Raw genomic sequence first — 20,155 nt, 5'->3', positions numbered from 1 at the left:
AGGATAGATTCCCAAGTGCTCCGATTTGGCGAAGTAAAAGCTCCAAGTGAGGAGTGGCAAAGTAGCCAAAAGATAGGGCCGTGGACAGCCCTAGCACAAATAATGATAAATGGAACGTAATGCCAATGGTGGCACAAAAATAGAAAAGAGGATGAGGGTGCCCTTGAGTAGAGAACTTCCTAGGAGGGGAAGTGGAGTTGCACAAAATGTGCAAGGCAAAGTGTCAGAGACACCTAGGAAATTGACTCCAAAAAGTCAAGAGTAAATGTTCCAAAGTGCAAAGGTAGATCGATGGAATCTGTGACTACTCAAGAATGAGTAGTGGAATTGAGTTAGAGAGGGTGTCTCTAACGGGTTTGGCGAGAACTGAACCAATAAAAAGGAGCAAACCACCCTAGGTGGTCAAGTGAGTCTCTAAGTTGGAGAGACTATCCTCTTTAGAGGATGGGCAAGGCATGGTGAGCCTTTGGTGTCAAACCATTGATGAATATGGAGAAGGCATGGTGAGCCTTCAATGTCAAACCATTCACAAATATTGGCTAGGTGCCAAGGATGGGAATGGTAACACATGCGGGTGTTACTTTATAAAATGGTTTACCGTTCGATGAGGACATTGAACTTCGTCTATGGGTGGTGGAGTTGTGAGACACAAAATCCCTAGGCCCCAAAGTGGAGCTGGAAAGGGTGCCACGTGGTAGTGGCCGAAGCGAAAGCCCAAACGAGTGTAACACGTTTGGGCTAAAAGCTCTGACTTGGAAGGTCAAGAGCGGGAGTGGAACTCCCAACAAAGTGCTCAAGGAGCGAGCACGAAGCGAGCAATAAGCGAGGCTCCAAAACGGGACCCAAAAAGGACCAACACATAACACGTGGAAGTGTCCGAGATGGAGTCCGAGACGGACCCTAGTTGGAGTCCGAGATGGACCTGAAGTGGTGTCCGATATGGACTCCGAAGTGGAGTCTGAGATGGAGTCCGAGATGGACCCAAGATGGAGTCCGAGCTGGACCGAGATGGAGTCCGAGATGGAGTCCGAGATGGACCCGAGATGGAGTCTGAGATGGAGTCCGAGGTGGACCGAGACGGAGTCCGAGATGGACCCGAGATGGAGTCCGAGATGGACCGAGACGGAGTCCGAGATGGAGTCCGAGATGGAGTCCGAGATGGACCGAGACAGAGTCCGAGGTCGAGACCGAGACCGGGACCGAGACCGGGACCGAGACCGAGACCGGGACCGAGACCGGGACCGAGACCGAGACTGAGGCCAAGGCTGAGACCGAGCCCGAGCCCGAGCCCGAGTCCGAGTCCGAGTCCGAGTCCGAGTCCGAGTCCGAGTCCGAGTTCGAGTCTGAGAGGGTGAAAGCCCAAAGCGTTCGTCTCCCAGACCCTGGGGGGTTTGGTGAGCTCCAAAAGTATAGTAAGGGGGAGGACTGCAGTGGAGCCAGTTTGGCCAGGAAAGGCCAGTTTGGCCCAGGAAGGCCAGACCCAGTGTTGGGTGATGAACTGACCACTGGGAAGTCCAAGACTAGAGTGAATACGGACCGACAAGCGGGGTAGCTTGGTGAAGTGTTCAAGAGCCGGCTCTAGTTCCCCCGGGAGATCGACTGGCCGATGCTCCCAGTCCAAGTGTGGGTGGCACTACCTACTTGGATACCAGGCGTGGATCAATGGAACCTCGCTCTACGCCCATGGCTAGAGCACCTAAAGGCGAAAGGCGGGGAGAGTACCCAGGTGGCTCGCGTAAGGCTACGGTGTTCCGAAATGTTGTCCCAAAGGCCTAGCCTGTGGAAAGGAAGAGGAGCAGTCCTCTGGGGTAGTGACCAAGGACACAGTCATGTGGTGAGGAAGTCCCAGAGGACCATGGGACTTAGTGGTCGGGCCTGCGGGCCTCGATCCAGTGGCAGTGTTGGCAAACACGGCCAGGGGCAGAAAGGGACTTGGTAGGAACTGACAAAGGGACTTTGGGGAAGGTGATTCCCCAGGTCTGTGGGCATCCTAAGGATGCTAAGGAGTGGATCTAGGATGACCACTCGTGGACAGATGGCCCAGTCTTGGAGAGACGGGATGGTGATGCAAGTGGTATTGGACCACTAGTGCAGCAAAGGTGAATGGGCATGGCCTTAGCGTAACGGGCCGAGATGTCAGTGGTACCTTTGGGTGTCGATCTTGGGACCGGACACGTGGAGCACTTGGACCAAGTGCAAGTGTTGAGTGGCATGGATGCCATTCTTGGGGCTAGCAAGTCCCAAGTCCTGAATTGGACTGATGGAGGTTGTGAATGAGACTCCTCCAAGTGGTCGGAGGTGTGGTTAGTGACTAAAGTAGAATGGAAAATTTAGTCGCTTATAGAGAAGAGAGTGGAAAAGGAAGAGAAGCTCGAGAAAGGGCATTAGCACACAAAACAAAGTTAAATAGAGTTTAGCACTATTTTAGCATATCGATGGGCTAACGTGAGGACATGGTGAAGGACGTGCAGTGAGAAGTGGAAGAGGCAACATCTTATAAGGTTGTGCCAAGCGAAGAGCATCGTCAAGGGTGGCAGGAGCAAGTGCATGCACAAGTCCGACAAGATCTTTACGAAGTGCTGGCCACAACATTCTTAACTTGATCCGCTCTGACATATTAGGCTCCGCACAAAGCAAAAGACTTCAGAAACGAACATCAAATTACATCACCGACTCAGATGGCCCTTGGCGAAGATGATGCAATTGTTGGAAGGCATCATCACAGTCGTCGGCATGTCCGAAGGCACGTTTGAAGACGTTCGGGAGAACACTCCAATCTCCACGAGTGGTTGTGCTCAGACCATTGTACTATTGCAACGCCATCCCTTGGAGACACGTGGGAAACTCACCCAAATGTCAAGCATCATCCCAAGAATGATATGTGGCAATCACCGTGAAGTGATCGAACCAATGATACACATCATCCCCAGGATTCCCGCGAAAGAACTCCAGCCGAACACGAGGATTAGCACCAAGAGCAGGAAGAGTTGTACCACGTGCCATGAATGCCGCCATCAACTGAGTTTGGTTGTTCAATTGCAAGCGCATAGCATCAAGCAATTGTACCAACTACTGCTCCAGAGTCAAAAGAGGAGATTGTTGATCTGCCATGAAGATGGACGAAGAAAGAGTAAAAGAAGATAAATGACAAAAAGCGAGAAGGAAATGGGAAATCTAGACAATGCAAAAAGTTAGATCTAAACCAAAATCCTAAAAGGGAAGAACAAAAGAAAGGAAATGGAAAAAGCTAGATCTAAACGATGCAAAAGCTAAATCTAAACCAAAATCCCAAATTCAAGCACTCCTCAGGGACAATCAAAGGTGCCCCTCACCTCCACAAATGTGAGTGCTTGGAATATGGAAAGGGAATATAGAAAATGTGCATATCAATTAGCCAAAAACCCTAGTTTATATACAGGAGTGAGTGGTCTGGATTGAAACCAATCTAACAGCTACTAAAATCCCACTACGCTAATATTAGTATACGGCATCGTAACTGTACACTTGGCCCTCATAAATAGAAATTTAGTTCTTTTTTAGATTAACATTTTTGAATGGTTTGTCATAACAAAATATTTAAAATTTATAGATTTTTACTTGCACTTTTAGTTAAAAAGAGAGAAATACATACAAATATCTATATTTTTTAGTGTTAGTAATTTTAACTCTTTCAATCTTTATTCCCAGAATTTATGTGCTAGAGTTTGGAATAATTATCCCATTGCATAGTCTAACCAAACTAAATAAAAGAAAGAAAAGAGAGTATAATAAAAATAATGATCATGAGTTGGAGATAAATGCAATGACTTTTATGAAAAAGAATGTCCTCTTACTTGTTTAAAAAAAATTGTAATTCTTTGACTTTTAATAAATGCCCTATATATTTTTTTGTTTTTGGTGGAAACAATGACAATGATAAATATGATGTTATATATGCTCTTCTGACACAATGGAACATCACATACTCAAAGGATACTATAAAATATTTTTTAATGATTATTGTGTATTATATTTCTTGAATTTCTATAAAATGTTTATAGGATTTCTTTTTGTTATTTTTATTCTTATTCTCTTATCAGTCTATCCTTTCTAATTAATCAATTTATATATTTATGGTCTCATTGTTATAGTAGTTGTGGGTTAGCTTTATTATTATAATTATATATTTATGTCATAATTTCATCAATTTCCTAATTCAAAATTTCTTCAATTTCATAAACAAGCATATAATAAATATAGTGTATTGATAAAGTTAAGTGGTATATACAAAAAAAACTCGTGTCTTTACATGTTTACTTTTTTTCTTTAATCTTCAAGATTGTTTTTTTTTTTTAATACAATAGTCATACCTCTTGGTTTGATAATAATATATGTATCGTTTTGCATAATTTTGAAATCTGCATATTAAGTAATCTTGATATCATAAGATATCATAACTAATTCTTATCTTTACATGGAAAAATATAGTTTTTATTTGAAATTTTTTGGGATATTCTTCATCTTCAATATTAGGCTTTGCAAAAATATGATAAATTATCTTAAATTTCATAAAGATATCTTAAGGAAATATATAACTTACTCTTTCTCACCTTTCTTCTATTCTATTTGTCAATATTACTATACAAATCTTGAATCTCAATTGCAAATTTATGTAAATATAAAATAAATGAAAGACAATAAAACTTTTAATCCCAAGAGAAGATTATAGAAAAGGATTTGGCTTTGCACAATACTATAATAAGTGGAAATGCAATTTTGTGTAAAGTCAAAATACAAAGTATAATAGGAAGAATATGCTAAATCTCATCTTGAATGCATAATAAAAATATGTCATTGATTATTTTGTGCACTCATGCAATTTTCTTAACTTCAAAAGCCTGAGTCAAAATCTTAAGTGAAATTTCTTAATTTATATTAAGTAAAAGCACCATTTATTTTCCTTAAGTAATACATAATTACAAACTGAAAATGGATAGTGATTTAGGACACTATTAAGGATATATATCAAATAGAAATATTGGAAGGTTTTATGATCACTGTAGATAATGATTATATAAAGAGAAACTTCAAGAAAAATGATACTAAAATTCAAAAGGGTTTATAATTCTAAACAACTCCTTGTTAAAGGCATCATAATTGATCTTTGCTACTATGTACTTTTAAGAGTGGGAAAAAATTGAATGGAACTCATTATTTACACTCTATTTTGCTCTATTTTATGTGTTAATCTTAACATTGGGATGTTAAATGCTTTAAAACTATTCCTACATTACTCCATGCTCCTGTCCATTCACTTTTGGCTAAACCCTCATGAATCACTCCATACTTTGGTTCTTTTGCTCCTCAGTTACAAATTTGGGAGTTTAGCTCCTTACTTTCATTTAGTGGCTTAAAGCCATTAAACTTGGGTTCCACTCCATTATCCTTGGACATGTCGTTTGTAGCATATAAAGGGTTTAGGTTCCACTTCATAATTATTCTATTATAAATCACTATATAATAAAAGGTGAAAATCATGTGAGTATAGCCAAGAGTGGTTATGTAAGTCAAAAATGGAGAATCAAGTGGGTGCTCAAAAGTGTTACTATTATTAACTATAGTGCCATAAAGAGTCTAAAATATAGAATTGCCTATGTTAGACTATATAACAGTTAGAAAGTTTATAGAAAAGGAAGCCATGGCAAACTAAGTAGTAGAGTCCTTTTAATGTTCCCAGAGCTAGTTATGGATAAGTTGGTATTTAAAAAGATAAGTGTAAATGGTTTATGGAAATGTACAAAATTAGAGTAGCACAACAGAAATATATCCTTGAAGTTTGCCATGAAGCAATGAGATCACTTCTTGTTGCTAATCATCTTTTGAATAAAAAAAAATGATTTACATATTTGTTCCTTCGTCCTTAATAACTCTTTTTCCAGTTTCAACTTGATTAGACTTCAAGCTTGCTTAAGTTTATGAGAGAGTACGGCAATGATTACTTGAACTAATAGACTAATCCTTATAATCTTAATTGATCCACTCATAATCATGTCTAAGAAGGATCCACTAATGTCATGCTAAACAACTATATACCAACATATTTGCCACTTATAGCAAGGCTTACTTTTTATCCATAGTAACATAGAATCGTTTATGGTAACCACCAATAGGCCAATAATAATCCTATTAACTGAAGTGTAACCTTAAGTTGCTAATGTGCACTCACATGTCCAAATGTAAACTTGTGCAAATAATATATCTCAAATCCATCTTATGAGCCCAAGTGAAAGCTCACACAATATAGTAAGAAAAAAATTACTAAAATTCATACCTAAAGGACATATGCAAAGCCATAGTAATCAAATATATACCCATTTAGATCATCATCTTCATCTTTGTGTATGTAATGAAATTAGTTACCACATCTCATTTAATAGTATTTGTTAAGATTTATCCTTTAATATCAAATGTAGCATATATGGTTTTCACCTAGGATAACCATAGAGCAAAACTTAAACCTTTGGATATATGTAATATAATGGAACTCAAGTTTCAAAATCTTGGGCCACTGAATAAAAGTACTGAACTATAAACTTTTTGAATATACAAGCAAAGAGTGAAGAACTAAAGGAACTAAAGCATAAAATATTCTCAAACATACAACTCAAGGAACAAAAGACAAGAGTATGGAACAATTTTTAAATGTACAGCCTAAGGAGCGAAGGGGCAGGAGTACAAAATGAAATAAGAATAATCTTAGAGCATCTAGGATCCCAATGCCAAAATCAATATTCAAAATGGAAGCAAAAAAAATCTAATATTATTTTAATATACATTGTTAAAAGAGTTTGAGTTTATAAAACAACTAGCTTCTGTTGACCGTAGGCCGTTGACTTCTGGCATTCTCTCCTTCTGCATGTCTGAAGTCACTCAGCTCTTGTGGCAACATGTAGATGCTGCCATCAAGCGGCCGGGCGACTCTAGTGCATTTGTGGAAGCTCATGGAATGGAACCTCAGGACTATGTGGCAGCACATCCAATGGTCATGGACGAAGGCAAGGAGTTACACTTGCAGCTTGATATGATGTTCCTGTCGGGGAGCCAGCGGTACCAGAGAACGAAAGCTGGATGGAAAAAATTGCTGGAATCATGTGGATTCGGAAGCGTGAGATTCCGGCCCAGGCAAGATTCCCAGTGCTGGAATATGCCCCCAGAGCTATGTTCCAGGTGAAGCAGATCCTTTCACTGAGGCAATTAAACATTGATTAACAAGTATTATCCTTGTCGAAATTAAAACTTTGAAAATCACATTCATAACATTGTCGAAGTATTGATGAAACAATGATCTCAAAGTGTATAGGAACTTAACATCAAAATCTGGCCCAAATCTAATGTTATAGCGATAGAATCCTTTCTATGTTGCGAATGGAATAGGCTGGCCCGAGCTAAGATGGCGAGACAACAATTGAAACATAGCCGTAATGTAATTGATTGTAAGAAAGCGGCATTTTGCGATGGAAGTAAAATCAGTCAAGAGAAAGGCTTTTATTTCTACCTGGTAGATGGCTTCTCCAAAAGACTCGAAGAATGTAAATGGCTCTTGATTCCAAGAATATGCGGCAGTCTAGCGGGCATTGGCATTCAAGAGAGCCCGCAAGCAATTTGCCGTTGCCAAATTGCCACAATCCCCGTAGCTGTGGCATCTACAATCTCCTGCCATGGCAATCTGGCCATGGAGCTCTCTTCCATCTTTCTTGAGACGTTTGGGGCTTCGTGAGCATCGATCATTGATCGAAATGTCAGGTTTGCTCCTTGTTTTTCTTCTTTATGTTCCTGCGGTCAATAGGAATTTTGTCACAGGGAGCTGACATGATGAGAATTCGATTCATGGTCTGGAGAGAGGTCCTCACGCCTTTGTGGAAGGCTTGGCCTGCATGATTCGTGCCTTAATCTCCGAAAGCTCTGCGACTCAAAAGCTGGTGTATGATGCGTCGTGTCGAATTACCGAGAGCATAACGATGCTTAGAATCATTCAGGAGCAGCTTGCAGTACTGCTGACTCAGGTATTGCACTCTGTCAAGAAAAGTTCTCTTTCATGTTTCCTGCATTTCTGATCAGGTGTACCTAGGAGTAGGAAGGCAAGTTCTGTGTGCTGCTTCGACAAGTGTCTACGATGCAACTCGAAAGAAATTACGCTTTACCTCCTGTAAGTAGAGTCGTGCTAATCAATCCATGGTTTAATTAGTTTTTCGTGTATAGAATGTTTACTATGACGTGAAGGCCCGGCTGTATGTCGCTTAAGTACCGAAAGAAATCATGTCCAAACGAGATTGGATGGACGAAGAAATTGAGATGGGTCGTTTGGTGCTTAGGTGCAAATCTCAGCAACATCAAATGAGTGCATGTAAGAACTTGTACTTCCTGACTAGCTTAAGTGATTGCAGTTGCCTTTGTATGAGAGGCCCAATAAGAATACCCAGCTAGCTGGTAGTGACGACTTTGAACTGGATCCAACAAGGTGCAGAGGCCATAAAAGATTTCTACCAAGAGCACGTTGAGGAAGTGGTAAATTTTGCTCGTGATTAATATCAGACACTAACGTTTTCAGCTCTTGTCTATCAGGGATGACCTCGTCAAGACATTTCAAAAGCATCTCCAAGGATCAGCTGAAGTAGGAGACGTTCGATTAACTGCAGAATCTTTGAGCAGGTTCCTTGAAGTTACTTTTTCCACTATTTGTGTTTTTCTTTATCTGTTCTCACGTCTCTTCAGGATGTTGAAGGCATTTCCTGAGCAAACAAGTGGTAGTCCTCTTCCTAGCGATGGAACAGAGCGCAAATGATGGAGATAATGATGAGCAGGTCTGGTTTAAAGTTGTGGCTGCTTCTTCACTGTTCTCTGTTTGCAGATACGAGGAGTTGACACATCCACTTTAAAGTCTTGTTGTTGGAGAACTTGCGAGGGCTGAAGCTAAAACTTGACATTGAAACGTGCGTAAGCTTTTGCAGTTGATAAAGAAGATTACGTTTGCCTTTTGTGTTCCGCAGTGCAACGCTGGAATTAAATCAATTACTGCGAGCCAACGAGATTAACTTTGCCATTTTGCCACGAGGTTCACTACCGAAGAGATATCGAGCTTGCGATGCTCACTTGACTACACGTCCCGGCACGTCAAGGCCGTTCCAGCTCCGAAAGTTACAACACCAGTAATTTACTTCACCGACGTGACTGACTAGGTACCACGGAGAGCAAGATTGGCTTCAGTGGAAGATGGACAAGTTCCTCTCGTGGCCGAGGACAGTGCCAGTCCCAAGTCGCAGTAGCAGATCAGGCTCCAGAGCACCTTCTCCAAAGCCAACCAAAAGGCTTGAGAGTGCAGCTTGCGTGCTTCACAGAAACATATTCTGTTAGAAAAGCTACCAAAACTAGACGACCTCGTAGTGCCGAGGTGAAACTTGAGCGAGAAACCTGAGGAGTCGGAACAGCCTCTCGGCCTGGATGCTATCTGCATCGTGCTTGATCCGTAGCTCCTGGATGGTCTCGTCCAGAGTGGCTCCTTGCTCCGACGAGAACTTGGACACGATGTTGAAGATGTCGAGCTTGACTGCGGCCTTGCGAGCGAAGGGCGCTGCAAATCCCAGTGTGAGGCTCCAGAACTGACTATATGCTTCCATTTGCTCGCTCCTCGCCATTGCGAATCGCTGCTTGGTTGCTCTGTCTGATGGAAGAACGACCCCACCCTCGTTTCTTATAGGTGATGCAGTGTCGACATGATCTCTTCTTTTGAACAGCAGGAACTTGTCGCGGAGCTGCGGTCGCACCTTCCAAGAACCTCAAACATTTGTAGCATAGTCTCTTGGTTCACGAAATCTCAGCGTGAGGACCTCTCTCGAAACCATGAATCGAATTCTCATCCTCTGATCAGCGCCCGGCGACAGCCCGCATCTGGCCTGGATCGCGTTGCCGCTCTCAAGAATGCGTTATAAACCCTAGTCCGTGTTTAGGGTTTATAGCAAAGATGACTTTCATGGACAAGCTAATGCGGGCAGTGGCGGCACTCGAGTACAAGGCGCAGTACCGCGACGATCTCGACTGGGAGGCCTTCAACAAGCGCCCAGAGCTTACACTCGGCACCAACTGGAGCATGGACAAATTTGACAGGTATTGCGAGCGCTACAAGCTCTCATACTTGCATTCGAACGGGTACGATTAATAAAAAACGCCGTTTAAAACGCGCGTATAATACGGCGTTTAAAACGGCGTTTAAACACCAAGAATATTTTTAAAAACCCTAAAGAATATGCTTTCTTTTACTTAGGATTAGGGTTCATGTTCGAAAAAAACCGTAAAATCAGGGTTCGAAAAAAACTGAAAACCATTATACCCGTTCAAAAAAAAGCTAAACGGGTATTAAACGTTCGATACCCGTTCGAATCCGGTTGCGTTCGAATGTTCGGATGCAAGTATGCAAGCTCTTCTCCAAGTGTATCTTCCGCCACGGCCGGGTCATCGTGGTGGACGCTGGGTACACCAATCTGAGGTACGCCATAGTCATGTCACAGGTTAGCATTGCGCTCCAGCCGGCCGTTGGCATCCCCTGGCCATTCCAGCCCAAGGGATCCAACCGAGTGGTGAGATACTTGTCCCTGGGTGCCAGCCATCGATCTGTGATTCCATGGCCGCCCCGGATCTTTGTGAGCGTCGGAGAGTACCAGACCTTGCCGGAGCTTCTCTCGTATGTGGACTCTTACATTCAGGAGCCGGGCTCAAAGCTCCAGTACCTCTTGGTGCTGAAGTTCTACCCCGGGCCGGGCAACCGGATGGTGGCCGTGGTCTACGAGATCGTCGGCAGTGGTGGCGGCGAGGGTGGTGCCATGGTTACAAGTGCTAGCGCTGTGTCCTTTGGAGATGAGGCGCTGTTCCCGGAGACTCTGGCTTTCCTGGCGGAGCGGGAGATCCCAGTGACTGGTGTGGGACTCGGTGGAGAGAGGTGTGACAGAATTGGCATCCCGAGTTACCAGATTAAACTTGCCGCTGCGAAAGTTCTTGAGGGAGGAGACCTTGGGCTTCCAGAGATCCGGGACAAGGGAGACAACCTGATATTGGATCTCTACATTATCCAGGCTGCATACGGATGCCGTTGTCTGTGAAACTGGTTCTTCGTCTAGTTTTGGTTTGGCTTGCTAGCTTTCCTTGAAATGAAATTGAGATATCTAAATCACACAGTAGATATCTTGAATGTTTTCTTGAATGGATATATATCGTTCTCGGCAATCTCGCAGCCGACATTATCTCGTTTGTCCCGAGCTCATACATCTGCGGCCGTGGTGTACGAGATCGTCGGCGGTGGTGGCGGTGATGGTGGTGCCGTGGCTACGAGTGCTAACGCTGTGTCTTTTGGAGAGGAGGTGCCGGAGACTCTGGCTTTCTTGGCGGAGCGGGAGATCCCAGTGACTGGTGTGGCACTTGGTGGAGAGATGTGTGACAGAATTGGCATCCCGAGTTATCAGATTAAGCTTGCCACTGTCGGGGGAGGAGACCTTGGGCTTCTGGAGAAGAACTTGGACAGGATATCTGTTGACGATGTCGAGCTTCACTGTGCGCTGCAAATCCCAGTGTGAGGCTCCAGAACTGACTGTACGCTTCCATTTGCTCGCTCCTTGCCATTGCGAATCGCTCCTTGCTTGCTCTGTTTGATGGAAGAACGACCCCAGCCCTGGTAACTGTTGTGATGAAGTGCCGCACCTTTCAAGAACCTCGAAGTGTAGTCGGAATTGTGAAATCACTGAGCTTAATCATTGCAGATCCTTCAAAGGCGAAGACCATGAATCGAATTCTCAGATGTTCTCTCAGCAATCGCGAAGAAACTAAGTATCGCTCACTTTCTCCAGTTCTAACAGAGATCTTTACTTACTGCGTTGGACAAAAAATGCAGCAGCAGCGAATCTACAATCTCTTAGCCCTAGCGATCGTGGCGGGAAAAAGTTTTGACCCTTCTTGACTTGGTCTTTCACGGTACTTTACAGATGGCAGAATGTAATTGGGGCTCGCTTCCTTCACGCTCCAGCTATGGAAGCTAGTGTGTCTTCTTGATCGTCGCGTATCTCTGCATTCTCCTTGCCCTTTCTCTTTCTGATGCCTTATCTAGACCACCAGCTGATAGCGCAAGCAGTGATAGGATGCCTGACTCACGGAGCAGCACGCATACGAGCTCATGGAGGGGATACCATCAACATTGCACCAAACGTGAGGAGGGAGCCCGACGTCACGATCCGCACGCAGCAGCCAGATGGTACTGTTGATGCACCATCTGGCTTTGTGGAAGTTGCCACAAGTCAGTCGCTTCAGGGCGTTCTCCGCAGGTGCAGAAGATTTCAAGTTGCCGTTGTGCCATTTGTGATCGCGCTTGTTTTCTGCAAATGCGAGGAGTATTTCGCGTTGCCATCATGCCGGTTTGTGATCGCGCTGAAGTTCTGGGGTAATGGCCCGGATCGCATGGTGTGTTGCGTGTACTCATGCGCTCACCCCAATGCTGCTATCGTGCGCCGGGCCTGCTATTCCTTTGGACCAGACTACTACTTGCTGCTCCGTTCTTCCCTGGATTCGATGTGGGAGCACCAATTTGATACGCAGAGGATCGTGGGCTTTGATGCTGGAGATCAGCCCTGCACAGCTCAAGGAATGCCACCGTATCAAGTACGTATTCCCGCAAATTGGATCTTTGGCAATCAACCTGTCCCTCCCCAAGCTCAAGCCGTGTATCACATCGACCTCTACCTTGTTCAACGCGCGTTTCACGAGCAAATGCTCTAGGAAGAGGAAAGGCCGAGCCTTTCTTGTTTCGTGCTACTAGGGTTTACGTAAGAATGAGAAGGCAGCGCCCAGGCAGGTAATGCAAGCGCTCGGCCGGGTCATCGTGGTCGAATACGCCACGGCCTTCAGCCGGCATCTCCAGCCCAAGGGATCCAACCGAGTGGTGAGATACTTGTCCCTCCTGGGTGCCAGCCATCGATCAGTGTTTCCAGGCCCGGATCTAACTCTCGTATGTGGACTCTTATTTTCAGGATCCGGGCTCGAGTACCTCAAGTTTTACCCCGGCACTATGAGGTCGTCTAGTTTTGGTAGCTTTTCTAACGGAATATGTTTCTGTGAAGCACGCAAGCTGCACTTTCAAGCCTTTTGGTTGGCTTTGGAGAAGGTGCTCTGGAGCCTGATCTGCTACTGCGACTTGGGACTGGCACTGTCCTCGGCCACGAGAGGAACTTGTCCATCTTCCACGGAAGCCAATCTTTCTCTCCGTGGTACCTAGTCAGTCAAGTCGGTGAAGTAAATCACTGGTGTTGTAACTTTCGGAGCTGGAACAGCCTTTACGTGCCGGGACGTGTAGTCAAGTGAGCATCGCAAGCTCGATATCTCTTCGGCGTGGCAAAATGGCAAAGTTAAGCTAGTTGGCTCGCAGTAATTGATTTAATTCCAGCATGCGGAACACAAAAGGCAAAAGTAATCTTCTTTATCAACTGCAAAAGCTTACGCATGTTTCAATGTCAAGTTTTAGCTTCAGCCCTCGCAAGTTCTCCAACAAGAAGACTTTAAAGTGGATGTGTCAACTCCTCGCATCTGCAAACAGAGAATAGTGAAGAAGCAGCCACAACTTTAAACCAAACCTGCTCATCATTATCTCCATCATTTGTGCTCTGTTCCATCGCTAGGAAGACAACTGCCACTTGTTTGCTCAGGAAATGCCTTCAACATCCTGAAGAGATATGAGAACAGATAAAGAAAAACACAAATAGTGGAAAAGGAACTTCAAGGAACCTGCTCAAAGATTTTGCAGTTAATCGAACGTCTCCTACTTCTGCTGATCCTTTGAGACGCTTTCGAAATGTCTTGAAGAGGTCATCCCTGATAGACAAGAGCTGAAAACATTACTAATTAGGAGTGTCTGATATTAATCACGAGTAGGTTCCTTAACGTGCTCTTGATAGAAATCTTTTATGGCCTCTGCACCTTGTTGGATCCAGTTCAAAGTCATCACTACCAGCCAGCTGGGTATTCTTATTGGGCCTCTCATACAAAGGCACCTGCAGTCATTTAAACTAGTCAGAAAGTACAAGTTCTTACCAGGAACGCTATGTTGAAAATTAGAAGACCTTTTGGTGGAATTTGTGAGAGAGAATTTGGTAAAAAACTAGTTATGATAGTTTGTTGTTGTGGTTACAGAAAACAAGAGGGCTTTTGATGTCATTGATCTTGTGTTGGCATTATATTTCTCACCTTGGAATATGCTAACAAACACATTAATTAATTAGAAACTAATTTGTGCCCCAAAAAAGGTTCATGCAAGTGGTTATGAGTAAAGATAAACTTGACATCACTAAAATATTCTAAATCTTGAGTAAATGGATGTGCATTGGTAATAAGTTGGAGTATAATAGAGATAGGGATAGAGGTTGAGTGTTAACTTTCCCCCTTAACTACTCTTACATGGACTTCTTCCTGAGTCTTGACTATCAAAATGGTAATTTTGAGTGTCAAGGTTATAATCCTAACTATTAAGAAAATGCTTAAATGCATGGTTAATTTATTGTGTTTTACTCTCCCATGACTAAATGGAACTTTATATCGAGGCTTCTATTGCTCCATTGTGTCAATTAGCTTTGTTAATGCTGGATTTCCTACAAGTTTAACCTTGAACTTATTGAGTTGTTGATGGAGCTACTCAACTTGTGCATTTCAAGAGTTGAGATGAGAACTTGAGCCTTGGCTTCACTTAGTCAGTGATATTATTCATTTGAAGTGAGCTTCCGAAATTGTAATTCTTGAAGATCTTGATACATCTTGGCGGCATCCTTTTTATTTGTGCCTTACTTTTTGCCAATTGAAAGCTTGAATACCCATGTAATGTAGTCCTTGGTAAAGATATATTTGTGTTCTTGGGCACACACCATTTCTTCTTGAAAAGCTAGGAGCATTTTCTTCATGATGTCAATCTTGTACTCTTTTTCCATGATGCAAAAGAACTTGTAGAGTCTGACCTCAAGTAGCCAATCATCAAGTGCCCTTGTCCTCTTCCATGTTGGATTATAGGTGAAGAGAAGATTTATGCTCTTTGGACTCACCATTGTTGGTTTGAAGATGAGCTCCTTTGTGAGAGGGTATATTGTAATTTTACGTTGCTTCCCCATTGCTTGATCTCAGTGCTTGGAGATTAGAGCATTGAGTTCAAATCCTTCATGTTGGTCTTTGGCATGTTTGTTGATAAGTCTTGAGAGATTTATTGATCTCTAAGTCTTGTTTTTGGTTGAAGTTTTTTAAATTATTGTTTTTCTTCATGTTACTTTCTTGAGCTTGATTTTTTAAAATCTTTTTTTGTTTAATTTTTGAACTTAAGTTTTATGTTTCTTGATTGTGTTGAGTTCTTGAGCTTAAACTTTGTAAACCTTGAATGTGTTGAATTCTTGAGTTTAAGTTTTCATAGTTTTGATTTTTTGATCTTCATGCTCTTGATGTTTCATTCATGAACTTCAAAGTTGAAATCTTCATTCCTTTCAAAGTTGTTGTTAATGACATTTGAGTTGTACAATTAGTATTTCTTGAGCTTGTTGAGGTTGATGGTTTAGAAATGTTTGCCATCCAGTGTTGCGATTGTTGCCATTCTCGAAGTTTTTCAATTCTTGGATGAAGAATGGTCCTTCTCATCTTGACTTCACTTTGAAGTCAATTTTCTCAATATTTCCTCGAAATTAAAGTATTTGATCATTGATCTTGAATTCTTCACTTTTCTTTAGTCTTCTCTTTCTGTCATTAGCTTTTCTTTGAGCTTAAATAGCTTTAAGTGTTTAAATTGTTTGTAGTATTTCTTTGTCAAGTGTTTTTACTGTTGTTAGTCTTCTTTTGATTGATTCTTCTTGGTTGATCTCATAATGTACTGCCATTTACAGTGAAGGAATATTGTACTTAAGTGGTGTTAAGGCTTTTAATCAATAAATAAGTTTGAATGGTGTCAAATTTGTTGAAATCTTGTATGTAATTCAATATGCCCATAAAGGATCATGGATGCAATCATCCCAATCTTTTTAATTTGTTTTTAAGATTTTCTTAAGGATGTTCTTGGTTGTCTTATTTGTGAACTCTATTTGACTATTGCTTTGAGAGTAATATAATGTTGAAGCCTTGTGCTTAATCATGAATTCTCAAGTCAAAATTTTGATGGTTTCATTAATAAAATGTGTTCCTCGATCTGTGATGAGTTCTCAAGATAAGCATTTCATTCTCTCTTAATGATCACATCCACCATGCTTTCTATAGAGTTATGATTAAAAGTTGGTATAAGTAGAAATAAATAACATTTTGTCCTCTTACTCAAACCTATGACTAATAATGTTTATTGTGCTAAATGGCCACTGGTCCTTTGTTGGCCTTTGTTATTCTTCACCAAGATTTAACATTATCTGCCAAGTATAATTTAGATGATAAGAACAACAACAATCCAAATTAGAGAAAGAAGTGAAGACATGCTTCAAAAGAATGGTGGCATGAAATGATCAAAGATGACAAAAAATACCTTTTATTGTGGATTGCATGCAAGAATGGTTAGATAGGGTAATCTTGTCTTCAAGGTTTAGTGAACAATAATTTTTCAAAGATGAAATATGTCAGCTGGTTAGTTGGGTAGGGATATAAAAAAAAAACAAGTTTATATAATGCACGCAACAAAGATATATCAGAGGCACTACTCCTATGAATCAGCTATAAATTATATTTGGAGGAAAAATACATTGGTTTGATCAAGTGTATATTAAAATACTACTTTGGTTACTCTGGTTTGAGGTTTATATAAAGATTTTGACTCAACTTTTGAACACTAAATATCATTCATTTTGCAGATTGATGATGTCTTGTGCTTGTTTGTTTGACAATATTACCAGCACAATCTTGATGTATGTGGTGTCCATTTTGTATCAATTGAGTACAAGTAGATGGGATGTTTGCCAATCCACTCACACATATAAGTTCTATTCCAATTGTTACCTTGTAAAGACTTCCTTTGTTATCGAGATTGAGATCCTCCTGAGGTTGTCGTCCGTTCAAAACTTGTAACACAAACCCTGCCCTGCCAAGATTGTGTAGCTCGTCAAGGGTGATATCTGTGCCTTTGGCGACAGGTCAATATGTAGGCGGATCACTGAATCTGCGATTGATCTCTTGCTGGGACGGATAGAGCTGGGGCGCCTGGAAACAATAGCTTCCTGAAGGCCTTTCGCCTCTCTCCGGAGCTTCGAGCGGTCACTGGGCATCACATTCTCAGGAGACACGAAGTAAGCTCTAGTTGAATGTTAAGCTAGAAATTCTTTTCCTTGTTCTTCTTTTCGAGGATTAGGCTGTGCAATGCTTGTGGCGCTACATCCGAGACAACAATCTCCAAGATCGAAGATGATCCTCTGCACCGGAAACAAGATCTTCGACGTTTTCAAGGTGGATTCGATCAACATGTTTACCATTAACAAAGTTCTCCAAGATCACTTGCTACCGCTAGAAGAGGTGAGTTTCTCTTGATTGTTTTGTTTCTTCGATCTTAGCGTGTGCTTGCTTGTAGGCTACGAGGACATTGACATGCCCAAGAAGAAGAAACTCGATCGATCTGATGATCGTCCAAGGCTTTCCAATTTCCTCACTCCAGATCCAATCTCCGAGGCTTTCCAATCCTTCCTCGGCACTGATAGAACGACGATGTCTCGAGCCGAGGCGGTGGACAGTGTGGGAGTACATCCTTGACAAGGATCTCCAGGAACTATAAGATCTTGGAATGAAATCATTCTATCACTGTCTGTTGATGGATCTCTTAAACAAGTTTGCGAGCAGCACGTAGGAAGCACCATGGCTTCCAGACTCTGCCTTGAGCGCTTCCTCGGCGGCCCAGGTCCCAACCTCGCAGTCGCCATGAGTCTTGCAAGCGGCCAGCAAGCTCGTCCAGTCCTGGGGATCCGGCAACACGGGCATGCAAGCTATGAGCTCTTGCGCCTCCCACAGATACCCAGCTCGTCCCAGTGCATCCACCATGCAACTAAAGTGCTGCTTCCCGGGGCTCAATCCAAAGTCGGACACCATCGAGCGGAAGCACTTCCAGCTCCGGTACACGTCCCCACGATGGCTGAATCCCACCAGGAGGCTCACAAAGGCGACGCTGTCGGAGGTCCCGTGGGCGATCGCGCCTTGCAGGTTTAGAGCCCCAAACATCTCCGCCATCAGCTCCATGTCTCCCTTGAGAGCATACATCCCAAGCATGGCCGTCCACGACACCAAGCTCCAGTCAGGCATGCAATCGAAGAACGCTTTGGTTCTCTCTGGGCAAGAGCCACCGTTTTCGTCATTGGCACGGGCATTTGCAACGAGGAGCGCCGTCCATGAGCCAGGCGTTCGAGCGGGCATGTCGTGGAAGAGCTTCTGGGCTTCCTCGAGGATGCCGTGCTGCGCGAGCCCGGTTAGAAGCGCCGCCCAGGACTCCGTGTCGTGCTCAGGCATTGCGAAGAACAAGCTCTTGGCCTGGTCGATATGACCGTGTTGGGCATAGGTCGCTACCATTGCGTTCCACGCGACAAGATCTCTCCTGGGCATGTTTTCGAAAAACCATAAGGCGTGATCGATCTTACCGCTGTTGGAAAACGCAGTGAGCATCGAGGTCCAGGAAATCATGTCTCTGTCCGGCATCATTTTCTCAAACAGAAACTTGGCTTCGCTGGCCAGACCATTCACGGCATAGACCATTAGCATCGAGTTCCAGGTAACGAGGCTGTGCTCTTGCATTGAGTCGAACAGTCCCTTGGCCTCGGTGATCCAAGAGCCATTCCTGGCGTAACCGGACATCATCGAGTTTAGAGACACAAGATTCCACTCCGGCATTGCCTCAAACACGGCCTTCGATTCTTCAACGCTCCCGATTTGTGCGTGAATGGAGAGAATTGTGTTTGAGGTTACCACATTGGCTCTTGGAATCGATTTGAAAAGAAGCATTGCTTCGAACATTTGTCCATTCTGGGCATATGCCGAGATCATAGAGTTCCATGAGTAGATGTCTTGCTGTGGCATCTTGTCGAAACTGGATTTCGCCTTTTCTAGCAGCCCACGCTGGCAGTATACTGCTAGAAGGGCATTCCATATCACGAGATCTCTTGATGGCGCAAAGGTGAACAGCCACTCGGCTATTGCCACTTCCCCTTTCTGTGCATTTGCGACGAGGATCGCCGTCCAAGTTAGCATGTCCCAAGCGGGCATCGTACTGAACATCGAATATGCTTCTTTCGTGCGGTTGTTTTCTGCGTAGGCACTCACTAAAGCATTATATGAAACAACGCTATGACCAGGCATAGCATCAAAAATTTCTAGAGCATCAACTAGATGCCCAGACATGGCATATGCCGAAAGTAATGTGTTCCATGTCATAAGATCTCTCTCCTGCATGCTATCGAAAAGCTTCTTGGCTTCCACCACCTCTGAAAGCGATGCAAGCATGGCATTACATGTCACAAGATTTCGTGCAGGCATTTCTTCAAACAATGCCTTTGATTTTCCAATCTGCCCGTGTTGGGCATATGCAGTCAGCATAGCAGTCCACGATACCAGGACCTTCTCCGGCATCTCTTGGAATATTGTCTCCGCTCTGACCAGATTCCCTTGCAGGGAATATCCAGTCAGCATGGTGTTCCAAGTTGTTGCATCCCACTCAGGCATTGCGTCAAACAAGGCCTGTGCCATGTCAAGATGCCGAGCTTGGGTATAAGCCACCAACATGGCATTCCACGATACCACGTCCTTGCTTGGCATGCTTTCAAAGATTCTTCGTGCCTCTACAATATTCTCGTCCTTGGAGTAAGCAACCAGCATGGTGGTCCAGGAAAATTGATCCCGGCTTGGCATCTCACAGAAGATTTTCCTCGCTTTGTCAAGCTGCCGGTTTTGGGCATAAGCCACAAGCATGAGGTTCCAGGAGAAGCCATCCTTGTCAGGAATCGAGTCGAAGACCTCGCGAGCAAGTTGGGTGCTCCCATACCGGCCGTACATCTTGATCAGCAAGTTCGCAACATAAACGCTGTGTTCATCGCTATGAAGTTGACGATGAACTTGTCGGACTTCCTCAAGTGTCCTGCATGCCTTTATGGCTTGCATTGCAAAATCCCAT

At 43.3% G+C, this 20,155-nt stretch overlaps 1 protein-coding gene and 1 long non-coding RNA gene across 2 annotated transcripts; one reads left to right on the top strand and one right to left on the bottom strand.

The window, feature by feature from the left end:
- The first annotated feature begins 12,901 nt into the window (after positions 1 to 12,901).
- LOC112346025 lies at positions 12,902 to 13,513 on the top strand. Its single transcript, XR_002992250.1, has 2 exons — positions 12,902 to 12,955; positions 13,044 to 13,513. It is a non-coding gene; the product is annotated as an uncharacterized LOC112346025 (long non-coding RNA).
- A 4,286-nt stretch (positions 13,514 to 17,799) lies between these two features.
- LOC9659169 (pentatricopeptide repeat-containing protein At4g02750) lies at positions 17,800 to 20,142 on the bottom strand. The gene has a single exon (XM_024673642.1). The coding sequence runs from the start codon at positions 20,140 to 20,142 to the stop codon at positions 17,800 to 17,802; it is 2,343 nt and encodes a 780-aa protein (XP_024529410.1).
- Between the last annotated feature and the right edge of the window lie 13 nt (positions 20,143 to 20,155).

The sequence above is a fragment of the Selaginella moellendorffii genome, unplaced genomic scaffold, assembly GCF_000143415.4.
Source record: "Selaginella moellendorffii unplaced genomic scaffold, v1.0 SELMOscaffold_11, whole genome shotgun sequence".
NCBI lineage: Eukaryota > Viridiplantae > Streptophyta > Lycopodiopsida > Selaginellales > Selaginellaceae > Selaginella > Selaginella moellendorffii.
This window is presented reverse-complemented; position numbering and strand designations above follow the sequence as displayed.

What these genes read in the sequence shown, in the direction of transcription:
- LOC9659169 (XM_024673642.1), bottom strand. Translation starts at nt 20,142, where the DNA reads ATGCAAGCCATAAAGGCATGCAGGACACTTGAGGAAGTCCGACAAGTT.